The sequence below is a fragment of the Mus pahari genome, chromosome 10, assembly GCF_900095145.1.
Source record: "Mus pahari chromosome 10, PAHARI_EIJ_v1.1, whole genome shotgun sequence".
Lineage (NCBI taxonomy): Eukaryota > Metazoa > Chordata > Mammalia > Rodentia > Muridae > Mus > Mus pahari.
In genome coordinates, this window is record NC_034599.1 from 102,339,048 (window position 1) to 102,356,234 (window position 17,187).

At 52.2% G+C, this 17,187-nt stretch overlaps 2 protein-coding genes across 3 annotated transcripts; both read left to right on the forward strand.

The window, feature by feature from the left end:
- The first annotated feature begins 1,228 nt into the window (after positions 1-1,228).
- On the forward strand, positions 1,229-10,995 carry Slc26a6 (solute carrier family 26 member 6). 2 transcript variants are annotated; one of them, XM_021206597.1, is made up of 21 exons: positions 1,229-2,017; positions 2,968-3,133; positions 3,217-3,356; positions 3,535-3,645; positions 3,898-4,046; positions 4,163-4,327; positions 4,414-4,566; positions 4,873-4,955; positions 5,035-5,182; positions 5,393-5,506; positions 5,627-5,704; positions 6,006-6,101; positions 6,183-6,289; positions 6,473-6,542; positions 7,795-7,887; positions 8,020-8,124; positions 8,492-8,584; positions 9,269-9,445; positions 9,616-9,670; positions 10,354-10,490; positions 10,720-10,995. In XM_021206597.1, exons 2-21 carry the CDS (start codon positions 3,015-3,017, stop codon positions 10,732-10,734), a joined length of 2,208 nt encoding a protein of 735 aa, XP_021062256.1. In that variant the 5' UTR covers positions 1,229-2,017; positions 2,968-3,014; the 3' UTR covers positions 10,735-10,995. The 2 variants fall into 2 exon arrangements, with proteins under 2 accessions (XP_021062256.1, XP_021062255.1); XM_021206596.2 differs by having other exon boundaries at positions 1,281-1,372; positions 10,720-10,978.
- Positions 10,996-12,527: 1,532 nt separating this feature from the next.
- Tmem89 (transmembrane protein 89) lies at positions 12,528-13,416 on the forward strand. Its single transcript, XM_021205906.1, has 2 exons — positions 12,528-12,821; positions 13,231-13,416. Exons 1-2 carry the CDS (start codon positions 12,528-12,530, stop codon positions 13,414-13,416), a joined length of 480 nt encoding a protein of 159 aa, XP_021061565.1.
- The last annotated feature ends 3,771 nt before the right edge of the window (positions 13,417-17,187 follow it).

Below are 17,187 nucleotides of genomic sequence, written 5' to 3' on the forward strand. Positions count from 1 at the left end.
GCTGTTGAGAACGATTCACCCAGAATGACCTTTGCAGGAACCCAAGCTCTCCTCCCTCCAAAATATCCAGTTATTTTTAGCCCATTTCATGGGAGATTTGGACCAGGTTCCCATTTCTTTCTGAAATAAGGCCTCTCACCTTGTGACTGGAGCCTGAAGTTGGAGCACAGGAGCTGCGCCAAGAGGAGCCCTTTCCTGGTCTAGGCAGTCCTATGAGGGTTTCCTCAATACCCAGAGGTTGACTTTTGTGGCCCTGCCCATTAGTCAAACCAAACCTAGGTGTTCCCACTGCAGTTCCTGCCTTACCCACCTACACTCTGACTCTTACTGGTCTTCTCTCACTCGGATCAGGACAGAAGCTTGACCACACCCAGAGGGCCCTCCTGGGATAACAGGGTAGAGCTTCCAGAGTTGGAAAGAATCCTGAGTGCTCCATTTCCAGTCTAGGTGGCCATGTGTGAAAGTGAAAGGGAGGCCTCATTAAGAAGCCACCACGGTATGCCTTTGATTCCAGCACTTGGGAGGCAGAGGCAGGTGGATTTCTGAGCTCGAGGCCAGCCTGGTCTACAGAGTGAGTTCCAGGACAGCCAGGGCTATACAGAGAAACCCTGTCTCGAAAAAAACAAAACAAAACAAAACAAGTCACCATGGTGACAAATACCTTTCATCTCTTCTTTAATCCCAGCACTCACAAGGCAGAGGCAGGTGGATCTCTGTAGACTAAGCTGAGTTCCAGGACAGCCAAGGCTAAATGGAGAAAACTTGTCTGGAAAAAAAAAAATGGTGGTGGGGTGGGGTTGGCCTTGAGGACCACTGTGCCAGGTCTCAGAGGGAAAAACCTCACAGCTTGGTGGTCCCTGACAGACCCTACAGACCTAGATCTCCCACAGTTGAGGCTGGGGCCCCTGGTTACGCACCTAGGCATCCAGATCCGTCAAGAATGTCTCCTCTGCATAAAGTGGGGACCTTCTTCAAAGCATACAGTTAGGTCCAGCCACTTAAGGGCACAGAGGCATAACACTGGCCAAGCGTAGCGCTGGTCCTTCGTTTCAGTACTCCAGTCTCTTCAGAATGCTCCAGCTCCCAGCAGAAAGTTCACAAGAATTGCAGGCAGGGACAGAAGCTAGGCCGACGGGAAGGAAAGGGTTAAAGTTTTATTCTCCCGGCTCGCCCCGCCCGGAGAGTATGACTTAGGTGCCACCCCCAGAATTCTGATTGGTCTGATCATGCACATCCTAGCGCTGGAGCCTGCTGCCGGCCTAGTTCTCGGCCTGGCGCCACCTTCTAGCCGGTAGTGGCCTCCTGGGGGAGCTGTCTGAAAAGCGATACACGAGCTACCCTTTCAGGGCCATGGGACTGCCCGATGGGTCCGGTGAGTTTCAGGGCACTGCCCAAATTCCGCGTGTCCGCGAAGCGCTAATAGTTCTGTGACTCCTGGCCTGGGTCAATTCAGGAAGAGAACCGCCAAATCCCCGACAGGCATTTCCCGCCTGCGCAGCCTTAGTTTACTGCCTCGAGGATTTTCCGAGAGGGAAATCCAAACAAGAGGAATGGGGGCGGGATCCGGCGCGACCCCAGCTCTTGAGGGCTGTACTGAACGTCCCTGGAGTGCTAATAAGGGCGCTGCAGGGAAGCTGCTGCCTGCCGAGGAGCCCTGGCACGGGAGGTGTGCCAGCTGGGAGCGTTGGGACTGGGAGAGAAACCGCTGCAAGACAGGCTCTAGCCAGGCGGTGGACCAGCCGCGGCCTAAGTCGGAGGGGTAACGTGCACTTTTGTCACTGCCGGCCCTTGTGCCCTCCCAAAGGGAGGTGCCAAGCATCAAGGCTCCGCCCTCAAAGGCGCGTGCCGCCTGGTAAGGGGAGGGAGCCCTTTAAGAAGACTTGAGAGATCTTGAAGGAAGGGAGAGGGGCCGCTGCGATCTCCTGGAGCCGGCGGTGCAGAGAATCTCTGAAGATCTTCCTTGCGTCTGCACTGCTCCCTCCTCCAATTGGACACCCAGGTTAGAGGGTCTTCCCAGGTGAGTTCCTACCCCTCTGGTGGGATTCTCTCCCCTGGTTATAGCTCTCCTAGATCAGAACTCACAGATGAAATCTTTCCCAAAGGCTAGCCCCTACCCCCTGCCCACTCCAAATTTGTTTCCCCTGAAATATATTCATAGAGGAGAGCTGCATTCCATATGGAGGCTCCCCCGCACCCCCACTCCCCCCAGATCAGAGTTTCTTCTGAGAGACCCCTCCAGATCCTACTCTCTGGTAAAGTCTTTCTCTTTCTCCCACTCCGGGGAGAGAGAAGTGCCTCCCATGAAGGATTCCCACACCCCAGGTCAGAACTTGCCTGGCTGGTGAAGGATTTCAGGGCAGAGTTCCCTCTGGGTTGGCTTGGCTTCCAAAAGCTCCTGTTCCCAGGTGAAGTCTCTCCGAGTGGGAGCCTGTCTCGACTCCCTGGAGGTGAGAGCTTCGACCCTGGAGTCTTGCTGGATCCTGTCCTGAAACTGGAGGGCAGTATTGCTTACAGACCTCTGGTTTGCTAGGTCTTATCTGTCAACTTGCTCTCAGCCAACAAGGTTGGGCTCCTGGTGGAAAAGCTGGAAAGGGGACTGGACAGGAATTGATTCAGGGAAGAAAGCCAAGGGCCTGAGAGGTAGGGGCTAGGAAGCGCAGTCAGTTTGGACCTGGACCCGGACCTAGACTTGGACTTGAAGTGGTACTCGGGGCTGGGCAGCCACACCTGAGCTGGATGTGTGGGTCATGCTCATCCATCTCTCCCTTCCGGAGAGACTTTGGCCCAGAAAAGAGTCTTCCAGCAGCCAAAGTTCAGACACTGCTTCTGTCTGGGTGTGAGCACGGGGCCCTCAGAGACCAGCAGGGTTAGCTCTACCCTTGATCTTTGAGCCCAGAAAACTCAGGTATGTGGCTCTGTGGTCCCAGGTAGAAGTTCTATTGTATGTCTGTGGTCTCACCTCTCTAGACCAAGGGACGCATCAGACGGAGGCACTCCTGTCTGCAGCCCAAGAAATGGAGCTGCAGAGGAGAGACTACCACGTGGAAAGGCCATTGCTGAACCAGGAGCAACTAGAAGATCTGGGGCATTGGGGCCCAGTGGCGAAGACCCACCAGTGGCGAACTTGGTTCCGGTAATGATGAGGGAAGAAGTTCTGGGGGTTCTTTCAGGGCCCAGACAGTAGTTCACCCTGTAACAGACTATTCTCGGTCCTAGATGTTCCCGTGCTCGGGCCTATTCTCTTCTGCTCCAACACGTTCCAGTCCTGGGCTGGTTACCCCGGTATCCTGTGCGTGAATGGCTCCTGGGCGATCTGTTATCTGGCCTGAGTGTGGCCATCATGCAGCTTCCTCAGGGTGAGCTACCTCTAACTGCCTGGGTTGCAAGCTCTGTGGTCTGTGAAGTGCCAAACCAGGAGCCATGGCCTCTGCTCTTGGAGCTATGCCCCCCCCCCCCCCCGAGCCCAGGGCTTGGATTCTCCACCTTTTTGAGACCCTGTTCTTCAAGTCAGCATTGCTACCGTTTTATCTCCAGGCTTGGCTTATGCCCTCCTGGCGGGATTGCCTCCTATGTTTGGCCTGTACAGTTCTTTCTACCCTGTCTTCATCTACTTCCTGTTTGGTACCTCTAGACACATCTCTGTGGGTAAGTGGAGTTCAGGCAACCCTTTCATAGAGAGAAGGGCAGGCTGGGCAGGGCAGGACAGGTTGGGGGAAGAATGAAATAGCCTATGAATCGCCCCAAGCAGTACTAGAAAACTGTAGGGATTCTTAGGTTCTGAATATCTCAAAGCCCTGGCTTCAGGGTGGTGAATGATCTAGTCCTTGGGGCTGGGAAGTTCTTAGAGGCCTGCCCAGCTTGCCCACGATCCAGACATTCCCTGTCCTCCTCCTGAAGGGACCTTTGCTGTAATGTCTGTGATGGTGGGCGGTGTGACAGAATCTCTGACAGCAGATGAGGCCTTCGTGCAAAGCTTGAATGCCACAGTTGATGATGCCCGTGTGCAGGTGGCCTACACACTCAGCTTCCTGGTTGGCCTCTTCCAGGTACAAAACAGCCATCCTAGTATCTGACTTACACTGTGACCCTCTCTGATCCCCCACCTGCCCTTGGCTGTGCCTGTGACTTCCACCTCCCCTGACTTTCCCTGGCCACCCAACAGGTGGGGCTGGGCCTTGTACACTTCGGCTTCGTGGTCACCTACCTGTCGGAGCCTCTGGTCCGCAGCTATACCACGGCTGCATCTGTGCAAGTCCTCGTCTCTCAGCTCAAGTATGTGTTTGGCATCAAACTCAACAGTCACTCTGGGCCACTGTCCGTTATCTATGTGAGTGAGGGTGGGGGCAAGGGTGGGTAGGCAGGCTGTGCCCTGTGACCTTGAACTCTGGCTTTAACAGTACCACTTCTCCTCAGACAGTGCTGGAGGTCTGTGCCAAGCTGCCTAAGACTGTGCCTGGCACCGTGGTCACGGCGATCGTGGCGGGTGTGGCCTTGGTGCTAGTGAAGCTGCTGAATGAGAAGCTGCAGAGACGTCTGCCCCTGCCCATCCCTGGGGAACTACTCACGGTTCGGATGCCCAGGGATGGTGGGCGGGGGAGAGGGCAAGTGAGGGCAGACCTGGTAGCGCCACCTCAAGGTACTTGAGGGCAACTGCAAGGGTGTTGGAGCAGTCTGCAGGAAAAAACCCTCTCTTGGCTTTTTACCACGCTTATGTCCCCTTCCTTAAGTGGTAATGTTTCTCTCTCACCCTATTTACACCTTCCCATTCCTCAGAAAAAGATTCTGTCCCCCCCCCGTGGACCCCCAGATGGTTAGCCCTCTTCCATTATACCTCCAGTACCTTCCTCCCCTAACTCTGCCCCGTCCCCACAGCTCATTGGGGCCACTGCTATTTCCTATGGTGTGAAACTGAATGACAGATTCAAGGTCGACGTGGTGGGCAACATCACCACAGGGTAAGCTATGGTCCTGTCAGGGAGGTGGGGTAGCTAGAGTTGGGCCACCGTCCTCTGACCTCCCAGGTGTTCCTCCCAGGCTGATCCCCCCGGTGGCACCCAAGACAGAGCTGTTTGCGACGCTTGTGGGAAATGCCTTTGCCATCGCCGTGGTGGGCTTCGCCATTGCCATCTCACTGGGGAAGATCTTTGCCCTGAGGCATGGCTACCGTGTGGACAGTAACCAGGTCTGTGCTGCGGGTCTTTGTGGGGGCCTTGTACACGCCAGATGTATGTGGGCCCAGACGATAGGAGTGGAGTAGACTAAGGGTAAGGCTGGATTTGTGACTCGGCGTAGGACGGGGATGCTGGATGCTGGGCCGCTGACTGGGAATGGGGGTTGGGAGTGTGTCAGCTTAGGCGTCCCTAGCAAGTCTTCTTACACGCCTCCCCCGCAGGAGCTGGTAGCCCTTGGCCTCAGTAACCTCATAGGGGGCTTCTTCCAATGCTTCCCCGTGAGCTGCTCCATGTCTCGGAGCTTGGTACAGGAGAGCACGGGAGGCAACACACAGGTAGGCCTCGGGTGTGAGCGTGCGTATGTGGGTGCATGTCCATCTGGACATGCGTGCTGTTCTGCCCGGGTGCTCCCACCCCGGGCTTGCCTTCACCCTCTGCTCGTACCTTCCCTGCAGGTTGCTGGAGCCGTGTCTTCCCTTTTTATCCTTCTTATTATCGTCAAGCTTGGGGAACTCTTCCGAGACCTGCCCAAGGTGAGCCTCTACCCCTCCCAGCCAGGCTTCATGGCCTTAGCCCAGATTAATCAGTCTAGTCCCGTGTAAGGGGCTCCGAGATACAAGATTAAGTTCTTGGGGGAGTAAATCAGGAACTGGAGGTCAAAGGTTAGAACTTTCTAATCAGCTCCAAGGGGATAAGGTTGGTGTGGTGGTAATTGGTTGTAGGCTGAGCTCTGCCCAAGTGCTTGGCCAGTCTGGGTGGGTCATGTCTGGGTGGTGGAGGCTGTCGGCCTCTAGGAACCTCTCAGCAACCCTGATGACATTCCTCCTGCCCCAGGCCGTCCTGGCTGCCGTCATCATTGTGAACCTAAAGGGCATGATGAAGCAGTTCTCGGACATCTGCTCTCTTTGGAAGGCAAACCGAGTGGACCTGGTGAGAAGCTTGGGAGCCCAGGACTGGGCTTGGGTCCTTTACTACCAGTGGGCCCTTTGACCCCTGCCCTTTTCTTATCAGCTAATCTGGCTGGTGACCTTTGTGGCCACGATCCTGCTGAATCTGGACATTGGCCTGGCAGTCTCTATAGTCTTCTCCCTGCTGCTCGTGGTGGTCCGAATGCAGCTGTGAGTCAACCATTTTTGGTTCCCCCCAATTCCAGCCTGGTGAGGGAGTAAGTGTCACACCCAGCTCTTCACACCCACAGCTTTTCCTTGCTTCTCTGGGGACACCCCAGGAGCCCCCATTGTCTTCTTATGGTCTTTTCTTTGTCTTTGCCTCTTTTTTTTTTTCCCTTCCTCTCTCCTCAGGCCCCATTACTCCGTCCTGGGGCAGGTGCCAGATACGGATATTTATAGAGACGTGGCAGAATACTCTGGGGTGAGTGGCAGGGGCTAAATGGGGGTGGGGTGGGGCAGACAAGACAAATGGGTCCTTTTTAGTTCCCTTCCACATGGACAGGAACACTGGGAGAGGAACAGGGAAAATGGCTCAGTGGATCAACTGTTTGCTGAACAAACATGAAGACCTGAGTTTGAATCCTCAGCACCCAGACAAAACATCAGGCATGGAGGCACGCACATCTGTAACCATGGTGCTCAGTGGTAGTGGCAAGAAGATCCCTGGGGGCCCCTGGCAGATAGTGTAGCCCATTGGTTAGCTCTACGTTCAGTATGAGACCCTGTCTCTAAAGCAGGAGGAGCCATGGAGGACGACGCCCGGTGTCACCTACTGGCCTCCATATGCCAGGTCCACACACACACACACACACACACACACACACACACACACACACATACACTACTCCAAGAGTGGAGAGAGAATATATGAGACTAGAAGTACTTTGTCTTTGGATCTTGGAATTTGAAGTGAAGAGTCTGGGTCTGTGACCCCATTCAGGCCCTAAGTGAATGGGATCCGTCTTAGAGCTAAAGGCACAAACCCTACCCTGGGTCAGGAGACTGGAGGAGCAGGGAGGGGGCACAGGGTGTTAGGGGAGCTTTCTTGGTCTGCTCAGTGGGAATGCCAGGTTTCCAGTTGCCAGTTTATATTCTAAAAAGCCTCACGCCATGTTGTGGGAGCAACAGTTGTGTGAGGGTATAGAATAAAATAATCCTTCACCGTGGCCCAGAGCCTCGAGGTCCTCTGCAGGACAATGAACAGAGTAAAGTGTAGAGGAGTCTAGGTGTGGGAGAAGACATGAGGGAGCAACCCAGCTGCATGTGGCTGGGAGGTGGCCTTTGTGCTCCAGGCCCAAATGCCCAGGAAAGCTCTGGGCTGAGGCTGGGAAGGGACAAGAGCTGGGGAAGGTGTGAGTGAATGTAGACAGGTTCCCCTGTCTGCCTGCAGAAAGCAGTGTAGGGTGGCAATAGAAGACCCAGGGGTGGGGACACGACCATGGATGGGTCTGAGCCAAACCACAAAACTTGGTGAAAGACAGGAAGTCGGGAAGTCCAGGACTTCTGTAACACGGGGAGCAGGAGCCGTACAGCCAGGCTTACGGCCCAGGCTCCCGGGAGGGCATCGGCCACAGGCTGGGGCAGAGGTTGGGTAGCATGCTGTCTAAGAGGAAAGCCAAGTGAAGAGGACACAGCGGGGAAGCTCAGCCACCCCAACCCCACCTCATCTCCAGGCCAAGGAGGTCCCGGGTGTGAAAGTCTTCCGCTCCTCAGCCACAATGTACTTCGCTAACGCTGAGCTCTACAGCGACTCTCTGAAAGAGAAGGTGAGGCCGGGGTCCCCCTGCTTGGAGTGAAGGGGGTATGTGGGGGAGGGGACACGAGGGGGAGGGGTAGGGGGATCTGAATCTCCTCATCTGCCCAGAGTACCAGCCTCCACCTCTGTCTTGTGTCTCTAGTGTGGTGTGGATGTTGACCGTCTCATCACCAAGAAGAAGAAACGAATCAAAAAGCAGGAGATGAAGTTAAAGCGAATGAAGAAAGCCAAGAAGTCCCAGAAACAGGTAGGGTCCCCTCAGCAGCTCCCTCCTGGCCTAGCCCTGCTCTGCTCACAGCCCTGGCCCCCAGCTATTCCCCCATCCTTTGTCTTTGTCCCATTTTCTGACACCTGTCATTTCTCATCACCACTCTGTCCTTCAGCACCCCAGGGACGCTGTGTCAGCCCCTAGAAGGACAGTGAAAGCTCTAGAGATGCCACCTTCCTCAGCGTGAAGCACGACATGTCCCATTTACTGTTAGAACTTCCTCTCAGGCCGGCAGCCTAGGTCCTGATGTGTCTCTTTGTCCAAAGCCAGGGGCAGTACCAGGCCTGCCGGCCTGGTTGTCACATGGCGACTGGGATAACTTTCTCACCACCTCTGTCCCTCTTAGGATGCTTCTTCCAAAATCTCCTCAGTTTCCGTCAACGTCAACACCAACTTGGAAGATGTCAAAAGCAATGACGTCGAGGGCTCTGAGGCCAAGGTGAGGCTAGAGTGGGGACTATCTGAGAACCACAGAGATGGGGTGCCCACGTTTGTTTACGAGGAAAGCTAAGACCTGCTAAGTGTGGATTTGACAGTGTTGGGCTAGTGGTGGATGGGAGGGGTGCTGCAAGGAGACTTTCCTGATAATGAGTTCTCCTCTGGCCCTTGTCTGTAGTCTCAGACTGATCTAGATGTAACAAGACCCCATAGTCTATGCTCATGGGTAGAGGAAAGAGCATAGGAACAATAGGCAAGTCTAGGGGTCAAGGGTGATGCCAAGTTTAACCAAAGACTCAGACAGGTCAGGGTGTAAGGCACATGAGTGCCTGTGGCCAACCTCTGGCCCCTAGCCACTCTAACCTGTTTGGCTAAGGATGGGACACGATCTCCCAGCACCCTCCTTTCTTGCACCTTTATTAAACTTTGGCCCAGGAAGTAACAACACTTTGTGTATGTTGGGGGTATGCTTTCTTGTGTCCTTACATGTCCCTCCTGTGTTTATAGATCCACATGTCTCTCCTATCGCCCATGTCTGTGTTCTTATGTGTCCCATGCGTGCCTCCATATATCTACCTGCATATCAGTATGCACATTTCTGTCTGGCTCTGTGTGTCACTGTATACTATGTACATGCCTTTGCTCTAACATCGATGGCCCTTTAGCACATCTGGATCCCCTGCAGGTGCACCAAGGGGAGGAGCTGCAGGATGTAGTCGCCAGCAATCAAGAAGATGCCAAGGCCACAACCATGACCTCACTGAAGTCCCTGGGCCTGCCTCAGCCAGGCTTCCACAGCCTCATCCTGGACCTGAGTACTCTCTCCTTTGTGGACACTGTGTGCATTAAGAGCCTGAAGAACGTAAGGGACTGCGGATAGGCTCGGGGCCCCTCAAGCCTTCATGCCGATCCCACCACTTGCCTCTCACCTTCTGGCCACCCCACCCTCCAACAAACCAAGCCCTCTGAGCTCCCCCACTAAACCTTGCCCAATTGCCACCTCTCTAAGGCCAGCCCTCTTTGTTGCTGCAGATTTTCCGTGACTTCCGGGAGATTGAAGTGGAAGTGTACATCGCAGCCTGTTACAGTGCGTTGAATGGGGACAGCAGTAACAACCCGGGCAGAGGGTGGAGCTCTTCTGGTTAAGGGGTTTATCAAACAGCATAAGGAAAAAACTTTTTCTGAAACAGGAGGTCAGGGATGTCTCGGGAGACGGGAATCAAGAAATAGGGCTAGGAAGTTGGCTCAGTGGATAACCAGGCTTGCTGCCTACATATGAGAACCTGAATTCAAGTCCCCAGCACCCATGTAAAATAAACCAGGCATATCTATGCATAACTATAGTGCTAGCCTTTGTTGAGTGGAGACATGGTTCCCAGGAGCTACTTGCTCAGCCAATAGAGCTTCAGGGTTAGTTAGAAACCTTGTCTCAAGGGAATAAGGTTGAGAGGGATAAGAACAGAACATCTGATATCCTGCTGTGTCTTCTGGGTGCAAGTAACACACACACACACACACACACACGGACACACATATACACACCATACATACACACACACACACACGAACACACATACACGGACACACACATACACACCATATACACCATACACACACACACACACACACATACACACACGGACATACGCATTCACAAGAGACACACAGGAATGACTGAGCTTCAATAGGTAGCAAAGAATTCTCAGGGTGCCTGGGGATCCAGTCTCCTGGTGGGACTGCATGCCGACAGGACCTGCTCCTTGTCCACAGGTCCTGTGGTCGCCCAGCTTGAAGCTGGACACTTCTTTGATGAATCTATCACTAAGCAGCATGTCTTTGCCTCCGTCCACGATGCTGTGACCTTTGCCCTCAGCCACCGGAAGTCTGTCCCTAAAAGCCCTGTTTCGGTAAGCTGCCTCCTGCAGCACTGAGCAGTTTTTGTTAATCTATTGCTTATCCCCACCTTGACCCCATCTCCAGGAGGTTGGTGGCATCGCCCAGGGCTCTGGCCACATTGAACCCATCGCTCTTCCCCTTCTGCCTGGAAAAAAGTTGTTTGAATGGGGAGATGTGCTATTTGGGAGTTCAGATATGTCCTCCGGAAACTGACTGGAACCTCCTCTCTTACCCGCACAGGCCACCAAACTCTGACTCTGCTGCAGGAGACTGCCTACCTCGGGAGGTTGTGACAGGTCACCCTCATGAAACCCCCTGCCTCTGGGCCACCTCCAGGTGCCACCTGGGACTCCGTTCCATGTACCTGCACATACAATTCATGGATGGATGCCCTGGGACTCCCAAGTTCAGTGCTACAGGCCTGGGGCAGGGCACTGCAGTCAGGCTGGCCTTGGCTGGTGCTGAAGAGGAGCTGATGTGGGAATACAGCGTTGGGAATAAATGTGTCCAACTTCAGGCTCTGCTGTGGCATGGTCAGGGTGTGGCCGGGGTATCGAGTGGTCCTCGGCACAGACTCCCAATCCTTCTTATAAACCCTAAGGTAGACAGGACTGGGGTATAAGATTCGGGGAGATCAGGGGCAGGCAGTGAGCATGCTGAGTCGGGCAGTGGTGGCACCCAGACTGGGTTAGTATTTTATAAGCTGAAGGTTCTCTTCAGTTCTACATAGACAGTCCTTTAGCTCTAGCTGGAAAAATAAATGGAATCAGAACTGTAGATCAGGACAGAGCCATTCTTAGGGATAAACCCGATTAAGAGGCAGGGTGGAGTTGGTGTTTCTGAGGGATGTAGAGTGAACCCCTGAGCTCCCAGCTAAAGAACAGAACCATTCACGTGGTCTGCTGCTGGATTTAAAAGTCAGTGTTACGAACTGCCTACTCACAGAGCACTGGGATTGGCAGAGCACGTCAGTCAAGAAGCAGCTGACTTTGGGCATAAAACAGCAACATGTGTTGGTCCTGCAGGCTACTGACCCCATGATGGGGGGGGAGGGCAGCCTCATGGGTTGCCTGGTGGGTTACACATGGGAATGCCCAGAGAAGGCAATACCCACATCTCCCGCCCAGAACTCATGAACTTCACTATTCATCAGGTACGCTCCAGGCACAGTGCAAGGTACTGGGCAAGTTCCCAACTGTAGACAGAGGCTCCCTGCCCTCCAAATCACCCAGGCACCCTTGCCTGGGCCTATTTATCATGGCTTTTGCCCGTGCCTGGCACCAAAGTGTTTATAAGCCACCTGAGCTCCCGCCAAAACTCAGCGGGGGAAGGCAGAGTTTTTTGTTCATCTGTTTTGTCACACTCCATTCTGGCACTGGGTCTGGGTGCTCAGTAAATATTGTTTGAATGAAGACCTGGAGCCAGAGGCAGGCCTCAAGCAGGAACTTGTCAGTCTCGGGTGGGTTCTAGGGGGAAGCCGTGGGTTTTTATAATCTGAGACTAAAGATGATTATGTAGGTAGCCAGAAATGCTCTAAAGAAAATAGCGTGGGGTCCATGCTAGAGAACGGACTCTACCACCAAGGTAGTCATGGAGGGGTGACGGCAGTACGTGAGGCTCTCTCTAACCTTGGAAAGGTGACTTTCTAGGAGGGAAGCCATGCTCCCAGCACAAGGAAGGGTGGTGAGGGAGGTCTGGGTGAGGCAGGGACAGCAGCCAGCAGAAACCTTCAAGGAAGCCACACTTGGAAGTGCTTGCGGAGTGGAGCTGAGCTGCGTATTGGAAGCTCCCTTGCGCTCTGTTTTACCAGTTGCTAGCCCAGTCGAGAACATTGGACCTTAAAGGCAGCAGGGCGCTTAGATTAGGGCAAGATGATAGGAGGGTTGGAGTCCATCCCCCCACTCCCCATCATTTGGCCAAGCTGTATCTTGAAAGGCCATGGGCCCAGCTGGAACCTGCTGCTGCCTCAGAGCTGGGCCTGCTCTTGGGGGAGGGGTGTTTGCCCGTTGCCAAGGTATCCGGGTTCCGGCTTCTCAGTGGGTACAGTCATGCTGTACTCATTGCTCTTAGTGCCATCGCTGTTCCTGCTGGTGATGCCTGTCCCTAGCCGTGGCTGGTCGAGGCCCCTCTGGTACCAAGTAGGGCTGGACTTGCAGCCCTGGGGCTGCCAACCAAACAGCCCAGATAGCTGCAAGAGCAGCCTGGGTTGCCCTGGCTACTGGATGGGCCTGGGAGAAAATCGCATCTACCCCGTGGCTGGGGTCACGATCACCACCACCATGTTGCTGGTTGTCAGTCGTGTGATACTGCACCGATGGCGAGCTAAGGTTGCTAAGGGTCAGGTGAGCACAGCTCTGCTCTGTCCTCTACAGTTCCTGCTTCTGCTCATGCCCCCTGGGCCATGCCTCCCACTCAACCTTCCTCCTATCACCCTGGCTTAGGGCCTGTGGGCATCCTGCCAGACCCTGTCCTCATCCCCGGGTCTTGTTCTTGTGTCTCCACGGGACCTATGTCTATAACAAGTCCATCCCTATCATTCCTTAGGGCTAGTCCTCTGGTCCATCTGTCCCCACTGAATATTCCCATTCTTCAGCCACCATGGGCCCCAGGACCACCTGGCCTCTGGAGATCCAGTGACCATTCCCCTGTCTCCCCATCCTCTTTGGCACTTCCCCACATCCCTTCTCTCTAGCTCCACTCTGATGCTGGTCCCTGGCCCTCCTCCACTCTCATGCTGGTCCTATATTTCAGCTCGCACCGGTGACCTCCAGCTCCTACAAGCACTGGAAAGAACAGCCCACTGTCTCAGAGCGCACGCTGGTCCTCAGGGTCCTTCACATGCTGGATGCTATCCTGCTCCACATTGAGGGCCACCTGCAGCGGCTGGCTTCCCAAAAACAAATTCAAATAAAAGGGTCTCCCCCTCAGTCTGGGTGACCCAATATATGCTTCGCTTTCTCCGATTGCTGTCCAAGGTCAGCTCTGACGTTCAGGGTAAACGGAGACGGTATAGGAATGCTCCTCTTTTTTGGTCCCAAAAAAGAGATCAGTGAAAAAAATTTCTACTCCAGCTTATATAGCCCAGCAAAAGCTTTCAAATGGTATAGAAATAATAGGATTACATTCTATTTTTCTTTTCTTTTTTCTTTTTTTTGGTTTTTCGAGACAGGGTTTCTCTGTGTAGCCCTGGCTGTCCTGGAACTCACTTTGTAGACCAGGCTGGCCTTGAACTCAGAAATCCGCCTGCCTCTGTCTCCCAAGTGCTGGGATTAAAGGTGTGCGCCACCACGCCCGGCTCTATTTTTCTTTTAGTGAATGACTATAAAACGAAACAATACAATAGGCTTCCCCAATACCTTTACATGAAAAAACACTTTGCATGTTACAGGTTAAAAACAAAACAAAACAAATTATTCCCAAGAACTCACATACATCCGTAACTAAGCATCTTGTTATAGATTAACATGGTGTGAGGAAGCAAGATAAATTTCTCCACCAGTTTGTCTTACTGGCAGGCAGCAATTCGTGATTACAAAGAAAGAATCTATTTTATTATTTATCTTAAGTAATCCTATAATTATTTAAAAGAATCACAAATCTAAACTTTTATATAAAAAAAACTACTTGAAATCCTCAGAACGCACATCTACTCATCAGCAATTTTTATTAAATCATATCAGGAAGCTGAGGGCAATAATGGACACAAGAAATTAATCATCACCAGCCCAGCCTCCAATCTAGCTAGACTGTTCTTGTTCTCTGACCTCAAAAAGTCCCCAGCTCAATTATTAAGAGTGTGTTCTTCTGAACTTCAAATTGTTTCCTAAGATTTTCTACGTCAGAGCCAGTAGCAAAGACATCTCAAGCTAAGTTCACTAGCAATTTTCTTTTCCAAATGTTAAGGGTGGCGGTCATTGCTGACAATCTGCATCTCTAAGTTCTTCCTTCTCTACTGGGTGACAGAGTCATAATCTGCTCCAGCAGCAGTGCCTGAGAGAGAGCAGGCATTAGTACTGTGAGTGCCAGAGATACTGCCCAGTGAGGGGCTGGAAGCCCCTTTGAATTTTCATGTAATTCTTAAGAGGGATGTGAGGGCCAGACAGCGATGGCGCACGCCTTTAATCCCAGCATTTGGAAGGCAGAGGCAGGCGGATTTCTGAGTTTGAGGTCAGCCTGGTCTACAGAGTGAGTTCCAGGACAGACAGGGCTACACAGAGAAACCCTGTCTCAGAAAAACAAACAAACGAACAAACGAACCAACCAACCCAAAAAAACCATAGAGGGATGTGAGGGCAGCAAGCAGAGCAAAACTCCATGACAACCTGAAGCCCTCAGGACACGCTGTTCTCAGGCAAGTGGGCGGGGGCTTGTAACATTTATCCTTTCCCAGGTCTCTGATGGAGTTAAGGACTAGATAGTTATACTCTCACAATTAAACTTAAGTTGTTTTAAGACCTAAGGGGATGCTTTTGGATTAGAATACAAGTTGTGATAGAAAATGATTTAGATACAACGCTCTGAACTCACCAGTATAAGATATGATAGAATACTTTCTGTCAAGTTGCCAAATATAAATGGATTGGACATGGTGGATGTGATTCCTACCTGACAGTTTTCATAATTGTTTCATATTTGTTCCCACTGTATGTTGTTTATTATTATGAGAAAGAGACTTTTTATTCAGATAAAAAGGGGGTGATATTGGGGTTTGGTCTGGTGCTTGTTGTATTCCCATGCTATATTTTGTACCCCAAGATCTGGTTGCCCCAAAGACAAGCAAATTCCCACACACACCAGTCTTTGTTGTGCAAACCTTACTCCACAATTTAAAACCATTGGTTAGGGCCTGGGGAGATGGCTCAGAGATGGTTAAGAGCACTGGCTGCTTTTCCAGAGGGCCTAGGCTCAATTCACAGTAGCCGGCCAGCAGCTCATGACTGTAACTCCAGTTCCAGGAGAATCTGGCACCCTCTCACAGACATACAAGCAAGCAAGCAAGCGAAACAAACAAACAAACAAACAAACAAACAAAATGGCTACAACCAGTTACTAGGGAGAATAGGGGAAAAGTGGAATTTGAGTTATTAGGCTAAGAGTAGAAGGTAGGGACTATGAGGGAGAAGGAGAAAGGAGCCATTGTGGTTGGGCTAGCCAGTGGGCTACATTCCATGAGCTTGTTATTCCATGAGCTGTTTCTCCTGCATGGCCCTCGACAGATTGTCAGCTGGTCCCAGCCTGTGTGTGTGAGGGACCATCTAACCCCCTGGCCTGTTTCCACTTAGAGGCAGCAGGTTTGTTGAAGCTACAGTGCACAGGATAGGTGGGCAGGTAGTCCTGGGCATCACTGCCCCCTCAGTGGGGGTACCCACTCCTTTGTTTCTAGCTCTGTCCTTGCCTCACCTCAGGGAGGAGGACAGGTGAAATCAGGACTTAAGGCCTACCACCAGAAACCACCAACTGGCTTCCTTCTCCGTGTTTGCATGCCTCTGTTCCCAAGGGATCACTGCTCTGGGTCCCCAGTAGTTGCCAGTCCTTAGATCCTTGACTCCTTTCCAACCTCCCAATTCTAACCCCATCCTCATACTGCCAGCTCAGGCCCCCAGAGCTCTAAGCCCACGCCACTCGGCTATCCCTGTCTGCCTTTATTCGTGTGGCAATGTCAGACACATTCTTGTCCAAGCAGCTCCAGGGTCCCTATAGTAAGAGTGAGAACTGCCAGGCAGTGGTAGCGCACACCTTTAATCCCATATTAAATTGAGAGGCAGAGGCAGATGGATTTCTGAGTTCGAGGTCAGCCTGGTTTACAGAGTGAGTTCCAGGACAACCAGGGCTACACAGAGAAACCCTGTCTCTAGAAGCAAAAAAAAAAAAAGAGCAAGAACTGAGCTACCTCAAAGAAAGGACCCCTCCCTCCTCCCTTCCCTTCCTCTAACATGGGTGATTGGGTTGACTGGGTCCCAGGGAGGAGGCATTTTTAGAGTACTGTGTTTTAGGAAAGGAAATTGCAATTACAAATTCAAAGAGAAGCAGAATTATATCAAAGTAATGAGAAAAGGGCTGGGGCTGGGGCTCAGCGGCAAAGCACGTGCTTAGCGTGCACAAGGCCTCATCTTTGACTTCTCTGACAAGAAACAAAATGAGAAAAACCGTAAGTTTACAAGAGGCCATGTGTGTACTTTTTGAGACAGTCTAAACCCTGTGACCCTGGCTGGACTTGAACTCGCTGACTTCCCAAGCTTTCTCTTTCCAGGTTTTAGCATCACAGTGCATGCCCCAACACCTGGCTTTAAAGGGGGGCCGTAGCTTGACAGATGTTGTGATAGTAGATAAAAAAAAATCATTTGTGACAACTCCTGACATCCCTGTAAGGCTTCTCTGCTACTGCTTATGGTTCTGTTTTGTTTTAAGACAGAGCCTTGGTACGTAGCCCTGGTAACCTCATATACACCATGTAAACCAAGCCGGTCTTGAACTCTGTCTGCCCCTGCCGTCTCCTAGGTGCTGAGTTTAAAGCGGGGATGGTTTCTACATAAGATAACTATAAACAGGGAGATGGTTCAGCAGGTAAAAATGCTTGCTGTGTAAACCTGACCACATGAGTCAGCCCCAGGAACTCACACGAAATCTAGATGCAATGGCATTCATATAAAAGCCTAGCACTTTGCCGGGAGGTGGTGGCACATGCCTTTGATCCCAGCCCAGGGAGGC